This window comes from Notolepis coatsorum (assembly GCF_963971535.1).
Source record: "Notolepis coatsorum genome assembly, chromosome: 4".
In the NCBI taxonomy this organism is placed as follows: Eukaryota; Metazoa; Chordata; class Actinopteri; order Aulopiformes; family Paralepididae; genus Notolepis; species Notolepis coatsorum.
Window position 1 is genome coordinate 17,840,365 of NC_140168.1, and position 25,845 is coordinate 17,866,209.

Consider the following 25,845-nt stretch of genomic DNA (forward strand, 5'->3'; position numbering starts at 1 on the left):
AGAGATATGTAATGTTAATTACCTGAAATTATTCCATTTTTTGGGGGGGGAAACCCTGCATATATCGGTATCGGTTGATATCGGTATCGGAAATTAAGAGTTGGACAATATCGGTATATCGGTATCGGTAAAAAAGCCAATATCGAGCATCCCTAATCATAACACCACATATTCATTTTATAATTCTAACCCTTTAAATGCCAGTGTGTGTGATGGCATATATTTGTAATATATCAAATGCAAAGTAGATTTTTCTGGGGGGGATTATTACAGGCTAGCATGTGTCAATGATTAGCAGTTTTTTGTAAGGGTCCCGCCTCCACCAATCACATGCGGCTCCCTTTGTGTGTGTGTGAGAGCAAGAGAGAGAGAGAGAGAGATAGTTCTGTGACCTGTGGGTCGCGACCCCGACTTTGGGAACCCCTGCTCTAGTGTTCCTCACTGGGTCTAAGGTGCAGCTCTACTCTAGTGTTCCTCACTGGGTCTAAGGTGCAGCTGTACTCTAGTGTTCCTCACTGGGTCTAAGGTGCAGCTCTACTCTAGTGTTCCTCACTGGGTCTAAGGTGCAGCTCTACTCTAGTGTTCCTCACTGGGTCTAAGGTGCAGCTGTACTCTAGTGTTCCTCACTGGGTCTAAGGTGCAGCTGTACTCTAGTGTTCCTCACTGGGTCTAAGGTGCAGCTGTAACTAGCTGTAGCTGTAACATGTGTTGAGTCCATGTGTTGAGTCACTGTGTTGAGTCACTGTGTTGAGTTTCAGTTTCAGTTTACACTTTATTTTAACAGGGACAGCACACATTAATGAACATAAATGTAAATGTGTGAGACAGTGTTAGCCAAAGCTAATTTTCAACCGTTGTCCCTGGGCCTAGTGTTACAAAGCCGCTAAAAAGGAAAGCATAGCATAATATGGCATACAGGTCATTAAGAACAGGTTAAAAACAAATCATGCTAAATATTTACATCAGACGTGTACAGACAATGTACAAACAAATAACAATTCTACATATTAGTCACTGTGTTGAGTCACTGTGTTGAGTCCAAACTGCAGACTGATTTAACTACAATTTAATGCAGACCTACAAAGTACAAAGTACAAATCTCGCAGGTCCAACTATTTTAATTAGTGTATTTGTTTCTCTGGCCGAACTAACGTTAACGTTATTAATCCTGCGGCCGCATTTTATTTTAAAACGGCCAATTAAATCCCCATCAATGGAAAATCAACCCACCCATACCCATGCTGATTGGTCCTTGTGCAAGACTAGAAAGCGGGGATCTTTGATTAAACACCTGCTATCAGAAGAATAGACAGTCAGAAAAAAAGTTTTTACTTTTACTTTTTAGTACTTGAGTACATTCAAAAGTAGAAACTTTTTGACTTTTACTCAAGTGTGTTTTAACCAGATACTCTGACTTTTACTTGAGTAAGATTTTGAGATGGTACCCATACTTTCACTTAAGTATAATTTTTGGGTACTTGTTGTTACACCCCTGCCAGTAAGTTGAGCTTCATGAAGTCTGTCTTGTCTGCAGAGCTGTGTCTGAAGAACCTCAACTCTCTGGCCTCCGTTGATCTCATCAGCATGGATGAGGACGTCAACATTAAGCCCACAGGTGGGTCTTAGCAACATACTCATTATGTTCATACTAGGGCTGAACTATTGATCCTGAAAGCACAACATATCCAAGGCTGGCAGGCTGATGGTACTGTTGGTTAGTAACCAGTTTATATATATGTTTATATATATGTGTCTCTTCTAGAGGCTGGCAGGCTGATGGCCAGGTACTGTGTGTTCTTTGACACCATGAAGCAGCTCAGCCGTGTGACTGGCAGCGAGACCCTTGCAGAGCTGGTATGTTTTCTCAGAAAGAGTGATTTATTTAGCTCATAATCTCACATATATGATATATCTAAACTACATATATTGGAATTATATATATATATATACATATATCGGAATTACAAATATATATATATATATATATACATGTATCTAATCGATATATATATTTAAACTACCGGTACATATATATATATATATAAACTATATATATATAAATTATATATATATATATATTTCGAGGCTCTAAACTGTTTTGCACACATTCATTTAGTTTGACAGTTATTGAGAGTTAATGAGTTTGAATATGGCCACCTGTGATGTCATCAGAGGACACTGAATCCTTGTGTTGTGTTCATTTCAGCTTAATGAAGTAATCCTTTTTTTAAATACATCCACAGAGCTTTTAGAAACGTGCAGAATAAAATGATTGATTAACCCCTTAAACCCGATGGGCTACAGCACCTTTAAATATTTCTAGGCTTTGCATGCAGTGTGTAGCAGTGAAAATAGGACTGATATAAATGGCTGTATGTCCAGATTGAGCTGGTGTCGAAGGGCAAGGAGTTCAATGATGTTCAGCTGAGAGTGAGTGAGAAGAGGTCCCTGAACACTCTGAACAAAGACAAGAACAGAGTCACCATCAGGTCAGCACACCACACACCACACATTACAGAGACACCATCAGGTCAGGACACATTACAGAGACACCATCAGGTCAGGACACCACACATTACAGAGACACCATCAGGTCAGGACACATTACAGAGACACCATCAGGTCAGGACACCACACATTACAGAGACACCATCAGGCCAGGACACATTACAGAGACACCATCAGGTCAGGACACATTACAGAGACACCATCAGGTCAGGACACATTACAGAGACACCATCAGGTCAGGACACCACACATTACAGAGACACCATCAGGCCAGGACACATTACAGAGACACCATCAGGTCAGGACACATTACAGAGACACCATCAGGTCAGGACACATTACAGAGACACCATCAGGTCAGGACACCACACATTACAGAGACACCATCAGGTCAGCACACATTACAGAGACACCATCAGGTCAGCACACATTACAGAGACACCATCAGGTCAGGACACCACACATTACAGAGACACCATCAGGTCAGCACACATTACAGAGACACCATCAGGTCAGCACACCACACATTACAGAGACACCATCAGGTCAGCACACCACACATTACAGAGACACCATCAGGTCAGCACACATTACAGAGACACCATCAGGTCAGCACACCACACATTACAGAGACACCATCAGGTCAGCACACCACACATTACAGAGACACCATCAGGTCAGCACACCACACATTACAGAGACACCATCAGGTCAGCACACCACACGCCACACATTACAGAGACACCATCAGGTCAGGACACCACACACCACACATTACAGAGACACCATCAGGTCAGGACACCACACACCACACATTACAGAGACACCATCAGGTCAGGACACCATATATGTTGCTATTGTTCATTATTATTATATTTTTTTTTTACTTTAGTCTGATATGTGTGTTAACGTTGAGTGGGGATATAGGGGGAGGGTTGCTATTGCTGGCCACACCTCTGGAGAAATTAACAGCATAATAACATACCTATATATATTATAGCTACACAGTAAATTTCGCAGAGTAAATTTGACAGTTTGAGTAATAATTTGAGAATTCCTTTGTAACTCGATTTACGAACTTATTCGGCATTCTCGAACCGCTTCGTGTGAGCCCATGTTTTTAACAGCTTTCTTTGGGAGATGTCCTTGGGGATTGCGGTCACTTGGTTCTACAGACATCAGCGGAATTAAATAATTATAATGATAATAAATACGACAATATTTGTATCATTAACAATTACGTTTTGTGTTTATAGTCCTGACTCAATGAGGCACCATGAGCATTACACACACACTGCAAATTAAATATATAAGAAGTAACCCAATCGCCGTGGATATAGCTACTGTATAGTGCAGGGGTCTGCAACCCGCGGCTCTGGAGTGCTGCGTGCGTCTGATGGCCGAATCTGTCTTAATATCTGAACGATATTAAAAATAGAAATAGATGCGTTCGTTAGAGAAAATGAATTTCAACAATATATACCTTATTCTATGCCTTTATGCGATGGAGAGATACACTTACAATTTTGACAGAGAGAAGATAATCTTCCGATTCAGATACAATTTAACACAAACGGTTCCAAAGATATTTAATGTTTGTAGGCATATTTTCACACCACCACCACCAACAACTGTAGCAAAAGGACAATTAGAGATACAGTATTTCTGAAGGAACTCATGTGCACAGTGTGGCTGAGTCTGAAACCAATACACCATCAGAGCAAAACCTTCCATGTTTTCCCAGGTTCCCGATGGAGGGGAAGATCAAGAACAATGAGATGAAAGTCAACTGGTAGGTCAAGTCAACTTTATTTATTTAATTTCAAACCTTTTTTTAAATTCCAATGGCAACTGAGGTTTCCTTCATTTACAGTCACGTCTGGTGTACATACAGAGTTAAGCAAAACATACATAGTTAAGCAAAACAAACAGGGTTAAGCTAAACAAACGGGTAAGCAGAAGAAAAGCATATAAAATCACACAGCATATAAAATCATAACAATAAGACAACAAATAAGGATAACAATGAACTAAAACACGTACAACTTGATTGACAAAGGTTGGAGATCAATGTTTTAAACTCTGCAACAGAGGGGATAATCTCAAGCTTTAAGGACCGTTGGAGTTCATTCCATGAGCTAGAGGGGCATCATAGCAAAATGCAGATGTACCCTGTTCAGAGCCAACTGACCAGCCAGTCACTAGAACAGGTTCCATAGGTTCCAAAATTCCATTCCAATAATGATGTAGTAGAAGGAGATAGCTTACTAATAATGATGTAGTATAAGGAGGTAGCTTACCAATAATGATGTAGTATAAGGAGGTAGCTTATCAATAATGATGTAATATAAGGAGGTAGCTTACCAATAATGATATAGTATAAGGAGGTAGCTTACCAATAATGATGTAGTATAAGGAGGTAGCTTATCAATAATGATGTAGTATAAGGAGGTAGCTTACCAATAATGATGTAGTATAAGTAGTTAGCTTACCAATAATTATGTAGTATAAGGAGGTAGCTTACCAATAATGATGTAGTATAAGGAGGTAGCTTATCAATAATGATGTAGTATAAGGAGGTAGCTTATCAATAATGATATAGTATAAGGAGGTAGCTTACCAACAGGGAGGTGTAGTCTGACGTCACTGGTTGTTCCACCCGTATAGGGATTTATCATTGGGAAAATAGATGATCGTCTATTGTAACAATTCTGCCGCATGGAAATTGAAAAGCTTTACATTTTTGCGTTTTTTTTTTAATGATTAATTGCAAATATTTTCATGTTGAGCTATAGATTGTGGATGAATAAGCACAGAAAGGTACACCATGCAAATGTTAATGCTTTATTTGTTTTAAATGAGACGATTTAGAAATGGAGAATGGGGAAATACATTGCGTTTGGACAGAGGGTGGAACACGAAAAACGGCAATGACATAACCACTACACCTCCCTATAATGATGTAGTATAAGGAGGTAGCTTACCAATAATGATGTAGTATAAGGAGGTAGCTTACCAATAATGGCCTTAAAAACAACAAATACCAGTGTACTATTTATGTAAGTTGCGGGTTCATCCACCTTTTCACCATGTCCCTGATCCGAGCCGTTGAGTAGTTCATATTATTAGTTTTATGAGAAGAGCGCCACCATGAGGCGGGATGACTCAGAATTTCACAGGCCTCCTTGCTATGGTAAGACAAACATATTTGTCAAGTTTGATGGAAAGCGGAAAGTGCATTCATTCACAAGTAACAAATAATTTTCTGTTTACCATGCGTTTTTCTGAAATATGATTGGATCTGCCGGTCATATGGTTTCGCCTGTCAATTACCCCCAATTGACATGTTTGATGATGTTAGTCCCCAGATTCTCCAGAGAAGTTTGGTAAAAACCATGTGAACAGAGGAGGAGTAGGGAGAAAACCATGTGAACAGAGGGGGAGTAGGGAGAAAACCATGTGAACAGAGGGGGAGTAGGAAAAAAGTGTTTTTCCAATAATTCAAGATGGAGGAAATTCCAACATGACTGAGGTTGTCTGGTCCACAGTTTGATCCAGGCCCAGCTGGGCTCCATCCATATCCAGGAGTTTGGCCTCTCACAGGACACTGCTAAGATCTTCAGGAATGGAACACGCATCAGCAGGTGTAAGTACAGCTACTGTACTATTTCTCTCTTTCATTCCTTATCCATCTGTGAATATACCTGCATATAGCAGTCGTCTGGTAATCCGGAGGCTCCTAGTATCAGGGCATCTGACGATCCTACCAGAAACCTCCTAGTATCAGGGCATCTGACGATCCTACCATAAACCTCCTAGTATCAGGGCATCTGACGATCCTACCATAAACCTCGTAGTATCAGGGCATCTGACGATCCTACCATAAACCTTCTAATATCAGGGCATCTGACGATCCTACCATAAACCTTCTAGTATCAGGGCATCTGACGATCCTACCATAAACCTCGTAGTATCAGGGCATCTGACGATCCTACCTTAAACCTCCTAGTATCAGGGCATCTGATGATCCTACCTTAAATCTCCTAGTATCAGGGCAAACAGTCTAACCACCAAGCCCCAGATATTTTCATTGTGTATTTGTATTGTGTTGAACCACCAGGTTTGGCAGAGCTTCTCAATCAACGGTCCAAGGCGGGTTTCTCCGCTCTGCTCAATGCTCTGATGCTGGCTAAGTGCTTCAGAGCCAAGCTGTGGGAGAACTCACCCTACGTCTCCAAACAACTGGAGAAGATAGGTGAGAAACGGTCAGGAGGAGATAGGTGAGAAACAGAGAAGATAGGTGAGAAACAGAGAAGATGGGTGAGAAACGGAGAAGATAGGTGAGAAACGGGGAAGATGGGTGAGAAACGGAGAAGATAGGTGAGAAACTGAGAAGATAGGTGAGAAACGATCAGGAGAAGGGATATGTACATTTTAATCCACCGGTTGATGGTTTTATCCAAAGCTTTGAAACAAGTAATCATTTAATTTCAAACCTTTATTTCAACCCGTAAGACACTGAGGTTATGCTCATCTACAGTGAGGACGAGCAAATTCATACCTATAGACACATGAATTCATCATACATATAGACACATGAATTCATCATACATATAGACACATGAATTAATACATATAGACACATGAATTCATCATACATATAGACACATGAATTCATACATAGAGACACATGAATGTATACATACTGTATAGACACATGAATTCATACATATAGACACATAGTAGTAGTAGTTTATTTGTCACGAATAAAGTACAGGTACATCACAGTGAGATGCTTGGTTCATACACATACATACATTATAGTAATATTCCACAATTATTACATTTGGAGTAATAATGGCACACATAAATTCACAACAACATGCGCATTTGTTGATACATGCAGGACTAGTCTTGAGACAGACGTATGTGTATCACCGCTGCCATGTTAGGCGCAGAACACATGAATTCATACATACTGTATAGACACATGAATTCATACATATAGACACATGAATTCATACATGAATTGCAGCCCAAAGTGCTTCTTACCAGTAAAATGGACAAAATGGACATAAAATAGACATAGACATAAAATGAGCATAACATTTACAGAATAAAAGCAATGCATTGCAGCAGGAAAGTAACTTAGGTTTGTTTAGAATCTTATCATGGTCACTTTGAAACTGTCCAGAGATGCGTTGTGGACAGAATGTTGTCTTCATTTTGGCAAACCCTTTTTTCCCCCGCCTATGGCGAAAATGAATGGTGTTTTCCTTTACTGTTTACCAGTCATTCTGTCCCTTAAAACTGCATGTGGGGTGAGGTCAAATTACGTTTTACAGATGGGAGTATGTGTTTTGTTAACTAGCCTCATTTTAAGAGCCACATTGCTAACACTACACGACAGGATGTCATTGACCTTGTTCTGCAACGCTAACGCTTGCGGGAAAGCAGTCCATGATGTGATGAAACCCTTGTGTTCCAGGCCTGACCATGTCCACAGCCCTGGTGAACGCTGGGCTGACCACCTTCAGTAAGATAGAGAACACCAACGCCAGACAACTGGAACTGGTCAGTTGAACACACCTATCATCACCTCAAAATACTACACCTATCATCACCTCAAAATACTACACCCATCATCACCTCAAAATACTACACCTATCATCACCTCAAAATACTACACCCATCATCACGTCAAAATACTACACCTATCATCACCTCAAAATATTACATCTATCACCTAAAATTATTACACCTTTGTCTACACTCACCTTTTCTAATACATGTTTCTAATTGTTTTCTACTTTATTATCTATTTGCAGATTGTGAACAGACACCCACCGTTTGGAAACCAGATCAGAGAGTCAATCATAAATCTCCCCAAGTATGAGGTCACTCTGGAGCAGGTAGGTACCAAGTTAAACACAGTATTCATCAGTTAGGTACCAAGTTAAACACAGTATTCATCAGTTAGGTACCAAGTTAAACACAGTATTCATCAGTTAGGTACCAAGTTAAACACAGTATTCATCAGGTAGGTACCAAGTTAAACACAGTATTCATCAGTTAGGTACCAAGTTAAACACAGTATTCATCAGTTAGGTACCAAGTTAAACACAGTATTCATCAGTTAGGTACCAAGTTAAACACAGTATTCATCAGTTAGGTACCAAGTTAAACACAGTATTCATCAGTTAGGTACCAAGTTAAACACAGTATTCATCAGTTAGGTACCACGTTAAGCACAGTATTCATCAGTTAGGTACCAAGTTAAGCACAGTATTCATCAGTTAGGTACCAAGTTAAGCATAGTATTCATCAGTTAGGTACCAAGTTAAACACAGTATTCATCAGTTAGGTACCAAGTTAAGCACAGTATTCATCAGTTAGGTACCAAGTTAAACACAGTATTCATCAGTTAGGTACCAAGTTAAACACAGTATTCATCAGGTAGGTACCTAGTTAAACACAGTATTCATCAGTTAGGTACCAAGTTAAACACAGTATTCATCAGTTAGGTACCAAGTTAAACACAGTATTCATCAGTTAGGTACCAAGTTAAACACAGTATTCATCAGTTAGGTACCAAGTTAAACACAGTATTCATCAGTTAGGTACCAAGTTAAACACAGTATTCATCAGTTAGGTACCAAGTTAAACACAGTATTCATCAGTTAGGTACCAAGTTAAACACAGTATTCATCAGTTAGGTACCAAGTTAAACACAGTATTCATCAGTTAGGTACCAAGTTAAACACAGTATTCATCAGTTATGTACCAAGTTAAACACAGTATTAATCAGTTAGGTACCAAGTTAAACACAGTATTCATCAGTTGGGTACCAAGTTAAACACAGTATTCATCAGGTAGGTACCAAGTTAAACACAGTATTCATCAGTTAGGTACCAAGTTAAACACAGTATTCATCAGTTAGGTACCAAGTTAAACACAGTATTCATCAGTTAGGTACCAAGTTAAACACATTATTCATCAGGTAGGTACCAAGTTAAACACAGTATTCATCAGTTAGGTACCAAGTTAAACACATTATTCATCAGTTAGGTACCAAGTTAAGCACAGTATTCATCAGTTAGGTACCAAGTTAAACACAGTATTCATCAGTTAGGTACCAAGTTAAACACAGTATTCATCAGTTAGGTACCAAGTTAAACACAGAATTCATCAAGTATGAAGTCACTCTGGAGCAGGTAGGTACCAAGTTAAACACAGTATTCATCAGTTAGGTACCAAGTTAAACACAGTATTCATCAGGTAGGTACCAAGTTAAACACAGTATTCATCAGTTAGGTACCAAGTTAAACACAGTATTCATCAGTTAGGTACCAAGTTAAACACAGTATTCATCAGTTAGGTACCAAGTTAAACACAGTATTCATCAGTTAGGTACCAAGTTAAACACAGTATTCATCAGTTAGGTACCAAGTTAAACACAGTATTCATCAAGTATGAAGTCACTCTGGAGCAGGTAGGTACCAAGTTAAACACATTATTCATCAAGTATGAGGTCACTCTGGAGCAGGTAGGTACCAAGTTAAACACAGTATTCATCAGTTAGGTACCAAGTTAAACACAGAATTCATCAAGTATGAAGTCACTCTGGAGCAGGTAGGTACCAAGTTAAACACAGTATTCATCAGTTAGGTACCAAGTTAAACACAGTATTCATCAGTTAGGTACCAAGTTAAACACAGTATTCATCAGTTAGGTACCAAGTTAAACACAGTATTCATCAGTTAGGTACCAAGTTAAACACAGTATTCATCAGTTAGGTACCAAGTTAAACACAGTATTCATCAGTTAGGTACCAAGTTAAACACAGTATTCATCAGGTAGGTACCAAGTTAAACACAGTATTCATCAGTTAGGTACCAAGTTAAACACAGTATTCATCAGGTAGGTACCAAGTTAAACACAGTATTCATCAGTTAGGTACCAAGTTAAACACAGTATTCATCTGTTAGGTACCAAGTTAAACACAGTATTCATCAGTTAGGTACCAAGTTAAACACAGTATTCATCAGTTAGGTACCAAGTTAAACACAGTATTCATCAGTTAGGTACCAAGTTAAACACAGTATTCATCAGTTAGGTACCAAGTTAAACACAGTATTCATCAGTTAGGTACCAAGTTAAACACAGTATTCATCAGTTAGGTACCAAGTTAAACACAGTATTCATCAGTTAGGTACCAAGTTAAACACAGTATTCATCAGTTAGGTACCAAGTTAAACACAGTATTCATCAGTTAGGTACCAAGTTAAACACAGTATTCATCAGTTAGGTACCAAGTTAAACACAGTATTCATCAGTTAGGTACCAAGTTAAACACAGTATTCATCAGTTAGGTACCAAGTTAAACACAGTATTCATCAGTTAGGTACCAAGTTAAGCACAGTATTCATCAGGTAGGTACCAAGTTAAACACAGTATTCATCAGTTAGGTACCAAGTTAAACACAGTATTCATCAGTTAGGTACCAAGTTAAACACAGTATTCATCAGGTAGGTACCAAGTTAAACACAGTATTCATCAGTTAGGTACCAAGTTAAACACAGTATTCATCAGGTAGGTACCAAGTTAAACACAGTATTCATCAGTTAGGTACCAAGTTAAACACAGTATTCATCAGTTAGGTACCAAGTTAAACACAGTATTCATCAGTTAGGTACCAAGTTAAACACAGTATTCATCAGTTAGGTACCAAGTTAAACACAGTATTCATCAAGTATGAAGTCACTCTGGAGCAGGTAGGTACCAAGTTAAACACATTATTCATCAAGTATGAGGTCACTCTGGAGCAGGTAGGTACCAAGTTAAACACAGTATTCATCAGTTAGGTACCAAGTTAAACACAGAATTCATCAAGTATGAAGTCACTCTGGAGCAGGTAGGTACCAAGTTAAACACAGTATTCATCAGTTAGGTACCAAGTTAAACACAGTATTCATCAGGTAGGTACCAAGTTAAACACAGTATTCATCAGTTAGGTACCAAGTTAAACACAGTATTCATCAGTTAGGTACCAAGTTAAACACAGTATTCATCAGTTAGGTACCAAGTTAAACACAGTATTCATCAGTTAGGTACCAAGTTAAACACAGTATTCATCAGTTAGGTACCAAGTTAAACACAGTATTCATCAGGTAGGTACCAAGTTAAACACAGTATTCATCAGGTAGGTACCAAGTTAAACACAGTATTCATCAGGTAGGTACCAAGTTAAACACATTATTCATCAGTTAGGTACCAAGTTAAACACAGTATTCATCAAGTATGAAGTCACTCTGGAGCAGGTAGGTACCAAGTTAAACACAGTATTCATCAGTTATGTACCAAGTTAAACACAGTATTCATCAGTTAGGTACCAAGTTAAACACAGTATTCATCAGTTAGGTACCAAGTTAAACACATAAGCTATGAATAAGATCTTAAAATACTGTTAGGTTAGCGCGGCTGGGTAGCGCAGTGGAGAATGCACTCGCCTACCACCGCAGAGACTCTGGGATCTAATCCAGCTGTCAGCGGTACCTCCGGCTTGGTCAGTCGCCCCTACTAACACAATTGGCAGTGTTAGCGGGTGGGAAGCCGGTGGGGTACGTGTCCTGGTCGTTGTAAACTGCGGTTCCTACTGGTCGGTCGGGGCGCCTGTTCAGCAGGGAGGGGGTCCGGGGGAAATAGCGTGAACCTCCGCACGCGTTACGTTCCCCCAGTGAGCTAGTGACGTCACTGGTGCGCCGGCTGTTGTGGATGGGGGCATCCGCGGGGGGGCGGGGACGCTCTCTCATTGACGGTACACAGTGTGAGAAGAGCATTTATGCAGGTGAACACCAGGAAGGCTGCTGGCCCAGATGGTATAACAGGACGCATACTTAAGTCCTGTGCCAACCAGCTTGCCCCGGTGTTCACCGCCATATTTAATCAATCCCTGGCGGAGTCAGTGGTCCCTGCCTGCTTCAAGATGTCTACCATCATCCCTGTACCGAAGAAACCCTCCCCAACATGTCCAAATGACTACAGACCGGTGGCACTCACCTCTGTGGTCATGAAATGTTTTGAGAGGCTGGTCAAGGACCACATTTGTGCCTCCCTCCCCAGTGATATGGACCCTATGCAATTTGCATACAGGACAAACAGGTCCACTGACGACGCGGTCTCCCAGGTACTGCACAGCACCCTCTCCCACCTTGACCGTCAGAAGGGGGGCTATGTGAGACTGTTGTTCATTGACTACAGCTCAGCGTTCAACACCATAGTCCCCACCAGACTGGTGGACAAGCTGATCGAGCTGGGTCTGAGCTCCGCCCTGAGCGCCTGGGTACTGGACTTTCTGAGTGAGAGACCCCAGGCGGTCAGGGTGGGGGGTCAGACCTCCAACACCATCACCCTGAGCATCGGGTCCCCCCAGGGCTGTGTTCTAAGCCCCCTGCTGTACTCACTCTACACACACGATTGTGTGGCCAAGTTCAGCTCCAACTCCATAGTGAAGCAGACGACACGGTGGTGGTGGGGCTGATCTCGGACAACGACGAGAAGGCCTACCGGGAGGAGGTTGAGGTACTGGAACGCTGGTGCCAGGACAACAGCCTGCTCCTGAACATTGGTAAAACCAAGGAGCTGATCGTGGATTATAGGAGAGGACAGCAGGAGACACACACACCACTGATGATTAACGGGGCTACCGTGGACAGGGTGAGCAGCTTTAAGTACCTGGGGGTCCACATCTCAGAGGATCTGACATGGTCAACACACATAGACACAGTAGTAAAGAAGGCGAAACAGCGCCTCTACCACCTGAGACAGTTAAGGAAGTTCAGAGTATTGGGGAAAATACTCCAGTCCTTCTACTCAAGGGGTTGTAGAGAGCATCTTGACCGGAAACATCACTGCCTGGTATGGAAACAGCACGGCACAGGACAAGAAGGCCCTACAGAGAGTGGTGCGCTCAGCCGAGCGTACCACGGGTATTGCACTACCTCCCCTGCAGGTTCTATACAACAAGAGGTGCAAATCCAGAGCCTGCAGGATAATGAAAGACCCTCACCACCCCAATAACAGCCTGTTCCAGCTGCTGAGGTCAGGCAGACGCCTGCGAACCCCAGCTACTAGGACAGAGCGGCTTAGGCTCAGCTTCTTCCCCCAGGCCATCAGAGCCCTGAACAATGAACATTGAGTGCCACAGAACACTGAACTATCCACACACAAGCACACATGAACACACACACGACACGCACGCTGTGCACGCTCACACACTAGCAGCCACTTAACACTTTAACATGAGCGGGCACACACTCATGCAGCACACACGCACACTTATGGCCAAAAGGAAAGGCCACTTTAAATTAGAATAACAGGAACAGTGTATTGCACTACCAAAGCTACCTAGCATGTCCTATATGCTCTGTAAATAACTATGTACAGATACCGAGATGTCACACCATGTTACCCGTTACCTGTTTATTGCACAATGTTGTTTTTTATTGGATTCTATTATATGTTGTACCACTGTATTGCACATCGTTGCGGGCAAGACCACCCGCATTTCATTGTATACTTGTATGCCGTGACAATTAAAACTCTTGACTTGACTTGACTTGAGAGTCCTCGCTGTCAGGTGAAAAGAAGCGGCTGGCTGATTCCACATGTATCGGAGGAGGCATGTGGTAGTTCTACACCCTCCCTAGGCCGACAGTGGGACAATGCGTGCAACGACCAGGAAGGGAATAGGCATAACGACAAAATTGGGATGGGAGCAAAATACAGAAATAAAAAAAAATACTGTTGAATGGTATTTTAATAAGAGCATCTTAAAATACTGTTGAGTTGTATTCACCAGCTGCCCCGGTACAGCTCCACCACAGCAGAGATGGTTGTGACGGTGAATCTGAAGAACCAGGATCAGTTGTTGACCAGGAAGACGGTTCCATACTACCACTACGTCACCCTGCTCATAGGGGACTCTGACAACACCGTGGTCCTCCTACACAAACTACCGTGAGGATGATACAGTACTCTCTCTCTCTCTCTCTCTCTCTCTCTCTCTCTCTCTCTCTCTCTCTCTCTCTCTCTCTCTCTCTCTGTCTCTGTCTCTGTCTCTCTCTCTCTCTCTCTCTCTCTCTCTCTCTCTGTCTCTCACTCTCTCTGTGTCTCTCTCTCTGTCTTTCTGTCTCTGTCTCTCTCACTCTCATGAGTTCTCCCTCGCTCTCTCTCTGTCTCTCTCGCTCTCATGAGTTCTCTCTCGCTCTCTCTCTCTCTGTCTCTCGCTCTCATGAGTTTTCTCTCGCTCTCTCTCTCTCTCGCTCTTTTTTTTTTATCCACTTTTTCTCCCATTTTTCTATATTTTCTCCCATCCCAATTTCGTATCATCCAATTCAACCCTCCCCTGTCACGGACGCTGTTTCTTGCCTCCCACAAGCCGGCTGCAATGTGGACTAAGTCATACATAGCACAAGTCCCCTCCGGTACTTGAGGTAACAGCAGTCGCATCTTTTCACCTGCGCAGCTCGATCTCTTAGTGGCGAGGAGTAACGCGTGGGAGGCTCACGCTGCCCCCGACACTTCCTGATTCTACTGCGCAGGCGCACCAACCGACCTGTAGGAGTCGCTGTCCACAACGCCCGATCCCCACCCTTCAGTTTCCCTCCCCGTAATACGGCCAATGTGTATTACTGTGGACGACCAGCTAAACTGAAAGCAAATGTGGAGCGCTGGGCTCGAACTGACGAGCCCAGCGTCTCCAGCATTTCGTGGCGATTGCCTTGCCCACTACGCCACGTAGCCGCCCCTCTCTCTCTCGCTCTTATGAGTTATCTCTCGCTCTCTCTCTGTCTCTCTCGCTCTCATGAGTTCTCTCTCTATCTCTGTCTCTCGCTCTCATGAGTTCTCTCTCTCTCATTTGCTACACACACCTGACCCCTAACCTTAATTGTAACCTTTACCCCTAAACCTAAACACCTGGGATCAGAACTTGAGCGAGTGAGATTGCGTTGTCTGTCGGTTCCAGGGACTCTGTGCTGCTGAAGTCTGGCGTCTGGTCGAAGAAGATGGAGGTGGTGAAGGCGTCCAAGGGAGATGACATCAGTGTCAACCTCGTCAGCTCAGAGTACGGTCAGTGTCATCAGATTCAGATTCAGGTTCAGATTCCTTTATTGTCACTTATTTCAGTACTTTACAGCAAGCTCACAGTACGCTCAGTGTCGACCTCACAACCACCAACCTGTTTGTCCTGCAGTGGGTCTGGACGTCCAGAAGCAGTTCAGTGTTTTCTACTCCAGAGTGAGGAGCGTTGGACCTGACACTGTGGGGCCGCCGCACAGAGCAGATTGGAGGGTCCAGAAGCTACCTTATAACCCTAGCAACCACAAACCACAGAGAGCCCCGTCCTCAACAGCTCAGACACCACAGACTGCTTCGCAGGAAGCCAACGCTACTACACCTGCCACAGACCCAGGTACAGTACATAGATACATAGATCAAGAGACTTGAGTGTGAGGAATCCTTCTTCTAATGGAGCTGTCTTAGCATTAGCTTCTTCTAATGTGAAATAGAGCTGTCTCCAGCTTCTTCTACTGTGAAATAGAGCGGTCTCCAGCGTTAGCTTCTTCTACTGTGAAATAGAGCTGTCTCCAGCGTTAGCTTCTTCTACTGTGAATAGAGCTGTCTCCAGCGTTAGCTTCTTCTACTGTGAATAGAGCTGTCTCCAGCGTTAGCTTCTTCTACTGTGAAATGGAGCTGTCTCCAGCGTTAGCTTCTTCTACTGTGAATAGAGCTGTCTCCAGCGTTAGCTTCTTCTACTGTGAAATGGAATACTAATAAATTGTCTGTGATCCAGATCCAGATGCGTCCCAGACAGACTCAGGTAGAAGACGGTGTAACCACGCCTGTAGGAACAAGGACCTGTGTGCCCACGACTGCTGTGAGTCCAACACTTGAGTTTTTTTGGTGGTTAAGAGTCGGACACAGACAAAAACGATTTTGATCTTTTTCGTTTTCATTTCGTTTTCTTTTTTTTTATCCACTTTTTCTCCCCATTTTCTATTTTTCTCCCATCCCAATTTCGTATATCCAATTCTTCCCTCCCCTGTCTTGAACGTTGCTGGGTTCCCCAACTTTTTCAGCTCGAGACCCAAAAGAGAAATTTGGTGTTTCCCCGGGACCCAAACGCAACGCCGAGAGCTGAGCTCGAACCCAGCGTTTCCTGCGTTAGAGGCGAGCGCCTTGCCCACTGTGCTACTTAGCCGCCCTACGATAAAATACTTTGACTGATACGACCGAAATCGGTTTCGTCTGGACATGGCCTTAGTGGTCAGGGGTCAGACATTCCTATACATCCTATATTTATATGGGAGGGGGGAGGGGAGGTACAGGTATGGGCAGGGTAACAGTAGTGTGTGTGTGTGTGTGTGTGTGTGTGTGTGTGTGTGTGTGTGTGTGTGTGTTACGACCCTGGCTCAAAGGCCCGCAACCTATGTGCAAACCAACACCAAAACCCTGTGCTCAAACTCAAAATGCTACTCTATTAAGGAATTACTGGTGTAAACTAAAGTACAAGGACAGAAGACCGTGATAGCTATCTGTTACCCAACACTTCTCTAACCACAGAACCTGCATGTGTGTTTCCAGGGCTGGTTTTAAAGCTCCCAGCAGGTAACCAATCAGCACTAATTTACTAATTGGCAGCCCTCACCTGCATGCCCCGTGACACAGGAGTGATCAGGCCTGCATGCACAGTGACACAGGAGTGATCAGGCTCCTAGTACATAACACCTCCCCCACCAAACTGGTTGCCCAAGAGGCAACCACTACACAACAACCCATAAACAAAACAAAAAAACAACTGTGACCCCTTAGTTGTCAGGGCCACTACCACAACAGCGATAATGGGTACCACAAACACCGGTACTATGACCGTGAGAGGGCGTCTGCTAGCACGTTGTCCCTCCCACGAATGTGGCGAATATCCAAGTTATACGCCTGGAGGAACAAACTCCATCGCATCAAACGATGGTTAGAGTTCACCATGCTGCGAAGAAAAACCAAAGGGTTATGGTCTGTATACACAACAAGGGGTATACTGGAGGATCCAACGTAAACATCAAAATGGTTCAAGGCAAGAACCAAAGCGAGTGCCTCCTTCTCTATAGTAGAGTAGTGCCGCTGATGCCTGTCAAACTTTTTAGAAAAGTAGCACACTGGGTGCTCCACCTCTAATGCATCCTCTTGCAGGAGGACGGCTCCAGCACCGAGGTCACTAGCATCCACTGCCAACTTGAATGGCAGTTGAAAATCGGGAGCTGACAGAACGGGAGCGCTAATCAGAATATCCGTAATGCTCTCAAAAGACTGTTGACAAGTCTCAGTCCACACGAAAGGTACCTTAGGACTGAGCAGATTGGTCAAAGGGGCAACAACAGAAGCAAAGTTCCTACAGAAACTCCTATAGTACCCTGCCATACCCAGGAAGCGCTTTAACTCCCGCCTGGTGATGGGAGCAGGGAAGCCCACTATAGCCTCCACCTTAGCTGCAATGGGGCACACATGCCCACGTCCAACCACCTTACCCAGGTAGGTAACCGTGGCCTGTCCAAATTCACATTTTGCAAGGTTAACTGTCAAGTTAGCATCACCCAACCGCTTGAACACTTCCGCCAGATGCTCCACATGTTGTGACCAAGAGGAACTGTGGATAACCAGGTCATCCAGATATGCCTCACAGAACGCTACCCCGGCCAGGACCTTGTTCACTAGCCGCTGAAACGTCACTGGGGCATTTCGCATGCCAAAGGCCATCACTGTATACTGGCAGAAACTCTCTGGTGTGACAAAAGCGGATATCTCACGTGCTTGCGGAGTAAGCGGAACCTGCCAGTATCCCTTTAGCAAATCCAATTTACTTACAAAGGCTGCTGAACCCACCCGATCGATACAGTCGTCCATCCGAGGAAGAGGGTACGAGTCCGGCTTGGTTACTGCATTAACTTTACGGAAGTCAGTACAGAACCGATGAGTGCAGTCTGGCTTATCAACAAGCAGGCAGGGGGGGCTCCACGCACTAGAACTGGGCTCCGCAATGCCATGTCTCACCATATAGTCTACTTCCTTACTCAAGATCCGTCGTTTTTCCGGATTCACCCTGTAGGCATGTTGCTTAATTGGCCCTGCACTACCAACATCAATGTCATGCTCGAGTACATTAGTACGACTAGGGACATCAGAAAACAAACGTATATGCTGTCTAAGTAGGCGCACCACATCCGTACGCTCAGGAAGTGGCAAGTACGACAGGTGTGAGTCCAAATCACCTAGTATCTGGGTGTTTGGCAACCTGCCCTGAGAAATCTCCTTCGACACAGAACAGTCGGCTACAATAGGAGATGCAGAAACTGTTAGAACAGCCACAGGCTTGACCCCTGACTGGTCAATCTGAGCCCTATCATTGTACGCCTTCAACATATTGACGTGACATAATCTACTCTTGCGCCTGCGGTCGGGAGTTTTAATCAAGTAGTCGACCTCACCAACTTTGCGCTCAACGGAGTATGGCCCACTGTATTTAGCCTGTAATGCAGACCCAAGAATAGGCGAGAGAACCAACACCTTGTCTCCCGGTGAGAACACCCTATGTCGGGCCCGCCTACCATACCACACCTTCATTTTTTCTTGGGCTACCTTTAGGTTCTCTTTCGCTAGTTCACATGCTCTACTAAGCTTAAGCCTGAAGTCACACACATAGTCCAACAAATTAGTAGAGGAAGGAGTCTGGTCAGCCAACCACTTTTCCTTCAGCAGTTTCAAATGACCCCTCACTGTGTGGCCGAACACCAGCTCAGCCGGGCTGAATCCAAGAGACTCCTGGGTTACCTCCCTAGCAGCAAACAGAAGCAAAGGGATTCCATCATCCCAGTCTTTTTTGAACTCCGTACAATATGCCTGCAGCATTGTTTTGATAGTCTGGTGAAATCTCTCCAGCGCCCCCTGGGACTCTGGATGATAGGCAGAGGAAGGGCAATGCTGGATAGACAACTGCTGGAGGACCTGAGCAAAGAGACAGGACATGAAGTTAGACCCTTGATCTGATTGAATAACCTTTGGTAAACCAAACGTCGAAAAAAACCTAACCAGAGCTTTGGATATAGCTGGGGCTGTGATCTTGCGTAAAGGAATGGCTTCAGGGAAACGGGTCGCTGCACACATAATAGTCAAAAGGTACTAGTTCCCTGTCTTAGTTCGAGGGAGGGGACCAACACAGTCAATGAGGATCCGCTCAAAAGGTTCCCCAACGGCAGGAATAGGCTGCAGAGGAGCCTGAGGGATCTTCTGGTTTGGTTTACCAACCACCTGACACACATGGCACGAGCGGCAATATTGTGCCACATCTGACTTCAAACCAGGCCAACAAAAATGTCTCAGCACACGGTCATAAGTCTTCCTGACTCCCATGTGACCAGCAAGATCATGATCATGTGCTAGATGCAGTATATCAGGACGATACACGGCTGGAACAACAATCTGAAACACACTGCCCCAGTCATCCAGACTGGACAGGTTAGGTGGTGTCCACTTTCTCATGAGCACGTCATTGCTAACAAAGTATCCTTGAGACATATCTACCATTGCATCCTCTAAAACCGCCTCTTCAAAGAGGGACGACAAGGAGACATCCTTGTTTTGCTCTAGTACCAACTGCTCATGAGACGGTATCACCTTACCAAAACCCTCATCAGGGCCACTTTTCAACTCAACAAAGAACGTGTCACTAAGTGTCATATCACAATCTGAGTTAACAACATCATGGGTGTCACATTTGACCTTTGACATTGCGCGTGTTACCGCACACACAGGAAACACTCCTGGATGCTTCTGTGCGAGCTCATCAGGAACCTCAGAAACTACAGGGACGGGAATTACAACTGGAGTAGCCAGCACTTTGCCACCGGCCAAAAATCGTTCCCTAGAATGAAGGACACCCCCTTTATGGGGATGTGAGAACACACTCCTACGACAACATTGCCTGATACTAAGGGAGAGTTTAGCGAGACCTCATGCAAAGGAGTATTCACAAAGCCTCCTCCAAAGCCCTGAACAATGGCACCGGAATGCAATGAAGAATCTTCCGAAAATGGCAAAATCCCATCCAGAATGAGAGACTGGAAAGCTCCTGTATCTCTCCATATTGTAATAGCCTGCTTTGATCCTAATGCACCAACCAGTGAAACAAATCCATCCATCATAAATGTTGAGGAGCCCTCTAGCTCCCTGTCTGCACCTTTGATACTTCGCACCCCACCCTCTAATGTCAGCATAGGTGTCCTGTCCATGATTTCTACCAGAGCCACCGTTTTTACATTTTTCTGCTTAAGCACAGGGCACCCAGCAACGATATGACCAGGCTCCTTACAGTAAAAACAGATAACCCCCTCTGGGAATGCACTAGCAGAGCCACCTTGCCTAGGAGTCGAAGTAAACCGACCAGCAGACACGGGTGCCGGGAACCGGCTCCCCTGAAAAGGACGCCTACTACTCCTGGACTCCACACGGCCCTCCTCTACAAAGACAGATTTGTGTGTTAACACAAACTCATCAGCCAAGACAGCAGCGTCGCCTATCTTCGATACCTTATGCTCATTTAGATGTGTGGAAACGTTATCAGGAACACACCTTTTAAATTCCTCTAGGAGAACCAACTGTCTGAGCTGCTCCCTTGACTCTGCTTTTTGCGAGGTGCACCACCGGTCAAACAGGTTCTCCTTCTCTTTTCCGAATTCAACATACGACTGTCCCTCCGACCTGCGATAGCCTCTAAAACGCTGACGATAGGCCTCGGGGACCAACTCATAAGCCCTCAATATGGAAGCTTTAACAAGCTCATAATCAGCGCTTTGTTCAAGGGACAGGGCAGTATAGGCTTCCTGTGCCCTACCAACTAAAACACATTGTAGCAGCAGTGTCCAGGCGGTATCAGGCCACTTCAATGTGGTTGCCACCTGTTCCAAAAGGGGAAAATATCTCTCCACGTCTTTCTCAAAAAATGGAGGCACCATCCTAATATTCCTGCCTACATCAAACCCGGAACGTGACTCTGAATGCAGAGCACCCGCCTGTAAGGCAGCATGCTTAAACTCAAGCTCCTTCTGCGCACGCTCGTGCACCAGCAACATTTGTCTCTCCTCCAGCAACATTTGTCTCTCCTTAAGCTCCCGCTCCTCTTTCCTCTCTTTAAGCTCACGCTCCTCTCTCTCTCCTTAAGCTCACGCTCCTCTCTCCTCTCCTCACGCTCGTGCTCTAGCTGCCTTTCCTTAAACTCCAACTCCCTAATCCTCCACTCACCCTCTGCACCAGGTAATAGCGGAGATGCGTCAGACAAAGGCTCCTCCACCCTCTCCTCAAGCACCTGCTCTCTAATGAGTAACACCCTTAAAGCACTCAAGGCAGTTGGCTTCAAACGTTTCTCACTTGCAGTAAGCTCAACCCTGTAGTGTACAGCAAGTTCTAGAAGTTGTTCTTTGGAAAACTTCCCCAACATATCATGAGACGGGTGATCAACAAAGTCCTTGATGGAAGCCATCGTTACTGTACCAGTCACCACAAGCTACTCACTTTACTTCACAGTCACGAAGAACCACTAATGAACCACGAAGAACCACTAAAGAACCATGAAGAACCACTGAAGAACCACTGAAGAACGCTAATGCCAATAATAACAACCATAAAGGGACGCGGTGGAAATGTGTGCCCTACCGAGCGCACCTTTCTAATTTGCAAAAAAAAAAAAATAAAAATAAAAAACACCCTGAAATAAATAGATGTGTCATACACGCAGGGTGTCAGGTGCTAACCGGTATGCTAACCAAACACTCAAAACAAACAAAACAAATACAACAAACAAATTCAAACAGGTGGCCCTTCTAACCTGATATGACTACTTATGCTTCTACATCTAAACTGCAGTCACAACCGGCCCACCACATGTCTACCCTAAGAAACACTAATTCAGGCCCTACCACACTACCTGTGTTTTCTGGCCCCTAATATACCTACCCTTAAGCTAATGCCCTGTAGACCTAACCATCTTCAACCACACCTGCTACCAGCCAAAGATCATATATGACCATCCACCCGTCCAGTACATGGTATGGTACCAGACAAGTAGATGGTGCTAATCCCTTCCCTGACTGCCCCAGGAGTATGTGGTGCACAGGAAGCTAACCAATAACCAGAAAATAATGTCCCTATCTACATGTGGTGCCCACTAAACTATATATTTTAACAGCATAAGTAGTCACATCAAATTACAAACAAATAAGGCATACTCACCTGTTTGATGAAACGGCTCAAGCCCCCACGTTACATAATATGTAACGAACACCACCCAAACCATAACACCATGACACCCCGTGTAACACAAAAATAACCACCAAACAAATTGCTAGGGGTAAATATCCCGGACGAGCCCCCAACTGTTACGACCCTGGCTCAAAGGCCCGCAACCTATGTGCAAACCAACACCAAAACCCCGTGCTCAAACTCAAAATGCTACTCTATTAAGGAATTACTGGTGTAAACTAAAGTACAAGGACAGAAGACCGTGATAGCTATCTGTTACCCAACACTTCTCTAACCACAGAACCTGCATGTGTGTTTCCAGGGCTGGTTTTAAAGCTCCCAGCAGGTAACCAATCAGCACTAATTAACTAATTGGCAGCCCTCACCTGCATGCCCTGTGACACAGGAGTGATCAGGCCTGCATGCACAGTGACACAGGAGTGATCAGGCTCCTAGTACATAACAGTGTGTGTGTGTGTGTGTCTCTAGGTAAGACAGGAGTGGTGGTGTTGAAGAGAGCATTGGGTCCATTGGGTCCATTGGGTCATGAATCAAAGTTCTCCGCCCACCTGAGAGACTTGAAGAGCAGAAACCAGCCTCTGGAGACTCCTGTCAAACGTCTCAAGGTCATCCACTCCCTATAACACCAGCTGTTCACCATATCTCTATGACACCAGAGCTGCTCACCATATCTCTATAACACCAGAGCTGCTCACCATGTCTCTATAACACCAGAGCTGCTCACCATATCTCTATAACACCAGAGCTGTTCACCATATCTCTATAACACCAGAGCCGCTCACCATACCTCTATAACACCAGAGCTGCTCACCATATCTCTATAACACCAGAGCTGCTCACCATATCTCTATAACACCAGAGCTGCTCACCATATCTCTATAACACCAGAGCTGCTCACCATATCTCTATAACACCAGAGCTGCTCACCATATCTCTCTATAACACCAGAGCTGCTCACCATATCTCTATAACACCAGAGCTGCTCACCATATCTAAGATAAGATAAGATAAGATAAGATATTCCTTTATTAATCCCCTTGGGGAAATTCGTGACACACACATACAGCTCAACGTCTCATTAATGATATTAACAACAACACAATCATTACATTTTTACAGTAACAATGGCACAGCATAAATTCAACAGACATGTACATTTGTTGACACATGTCATCATTACAGGAGGCCTGAGACACTGTATGCGCGATAGTCGGCTGCATTCCACCATGTAGAAACATAGTGGATCGCGCCTGGTGAACTGGAGGGGGGGCGGAGTGGAGGGGGGGCGTGGGGCATTGGAGACTCGGGTAAGGAATTTGGTTGTGAAGCAGTCAAGGGGGCCCCCACCGACGCGCATCAGAGGCAGCCTGCCAAAAGCATATGGCGCCAGTTGACTTACAACGACAGGGGCGGATGGGGGGGGGTGGGTGGGGGTAGGGGGGCCTCATCAATCTTATCGCTTCCAGACAGTACAGTTCGTCTCCTCTTTCCCAGAAATCACATCGCCGGAGAGTCAACTCCTCCGCGTTGACCTTGGCCTCGGTCTGTTCCACAGCAGAAAAGGATAAGGGGGGTGTGGGAAGGGGGAGGGGGGGGGGTGATAACATGCAGCTCGAGGCAGATATGCCGCATATGGTCAGAATCAGGTCAATTTTGTCTAATCATCATCACCATCGTCGTATCCCCTATTACGGTACGGTGGCATCTTAATTTTCACGTCCCTAATTTCCGACGTGATATCCAGTATGGCCTGTGACCGCGAAAGTTCCTCTGCATGGTTAGAAGCAAGTCTCTCAAGAATTGTCTTCAAGCATGACTGTTCGTCTACGTGGTAGAGTTCGCCTCTTTCCAACATGGTCTTGGAGCTCAATTGTTCATCACCGCGCAGGGTACTTAGGTCAGCGATCTTCTTAAACAGTTCCATTAGGTTTTCCTTGATCCCGGCCAGATCCCTGGCCAGGGAAATCAACTTCTTCCGAATTAGCTTCAGGCAGTACCAGATCCAGCAGCTGACGGAGCCCAGGCCGAGCAGCATGACAATTAGAAGATATACGTCCTCAACGTCGTTTATCTCCAGCGGGAAAAAGCATATTGCGAGCCAGGTCCCGTATGAATTTATGGTGTATCCCGCCTGATAGCTCCCAAGAGGGCATAATGGGTCATCCGCATTCTGCTTCCTTGTAGAGAATATGCGATCAATCGCTGTAAAAGCCCAGCTTATTAGATCCATATTACGGTCAAAAGTCGAGTCGAGTTGAGGATTCTGTTGTAAAGAAAAAGAAAGAAGAAAAAGGTCAAAAACGTCTGAGCGTCTCCAGCGAGTGCAGATCTAGGCTCCGGTGAAACGAGCTGTAAGGGCTGGTACGGACGTCTCCAAACCGATAAGAGAGAGGCCTTGAGGTGTTTCTCTGGAGGAGGGAGAGGAGATAAAAATGCGACTGCTTCTGGGAAGACACCAGAGCTGCTCACCATATCTCTATAACACCAGAGCTGCTCACCATATCTCTATAACACCAGAGCTGTTCACCATATCTCTATAACACCAGAGCTGTTCACCATATCTCTATAACACCAGAGCTGCTCACCATATCTCTATAACACCAGAACTGCTCACCATATCTCTATAACACCAGAGCTGCTCACCATATCTCTATAACACCAGAGCTGCTCACCATATCTCTATAACACCAGAGCTGCTCATCATATCTCTATGACACCAGCTGTTCACCATATCGCTATAACACCAGAGCTGCTCACCATATCTCTATAACACCAGAGCTGCTCACCATATCTCTATAACACCAGAGCTGTTCACCATATCTCTATAACACCAGAGCTGCTCACCATACCTCTATAACACCAGAGCTGCTCACCATATCTCTATAACACCAGAGCTGCTCACCATATCTCTATAACACCAGAGCTGCTCACCATATCTCTATAACACCAGAGCTGCTCACCATATCTCAC

At 44.3% G+C, this 25,845-nt stretch overlaps 1 protein-coding gene across 1 annotated transcript in view; it reads left to right on the forward strand.

Annotated features, from left to right (window-relative positions):
- Window positions 1-25,845, forward strand: part of hfm1 (helicase for meiosis 1) — a 92,983-nt gene that overhangs the window by 30,488 nt on the left and 36,650 nt on the right. Inside the window, exons 16-28 of the mRNA XM_084313659.1 lie at window positions 1,535-1,615; window positions 1,763-1,854; window positions 2,383-2,489; window positions 4,253-4,300; window positions 6,057-6,154; window positions 6,629-6,763; window positions 7,997-8,082; window positions 8,337-8,420; window positions 14,369-14,526; window positions 15,536-15,639; window positions 15,764-15,982; window positions 16,364-16,447; window positions 23,344-23,480. Coding sequence (XP_084169785.1) covers window positions 1,535-1,615; window positions 1,763-1,854; window positions 2,383-2,489; window positions 4,253-4,300; window positions 6,057-6,154; window positions 6,629-6,763; window positions 7,997-8,082; window positions 8,337-8,420; window positions 14,369-14,526; window positions 15,536-15,639; window positions 15,764-15,982; window positions 16,364-16,447; window positions 23,344-23,480 — 1,433 coding nt within the window. The remainder of the gene's footprint in view (window positions 1-1,534; window positions 1,616-1,762; window positions 1,855-2,382; window positions 2,490-4,252; window positions 4,301-6,056; window positions 6,155-6,628; window positions 6,764-7,996; window positions 8,083-8,336; window positions 8,421-14,368; window positions 14,527-15,535; window positions 15,640-15,763; window positions 15,983-16,363; window positions 16,448-23,343; window positions 23,481-25,845) is intronic.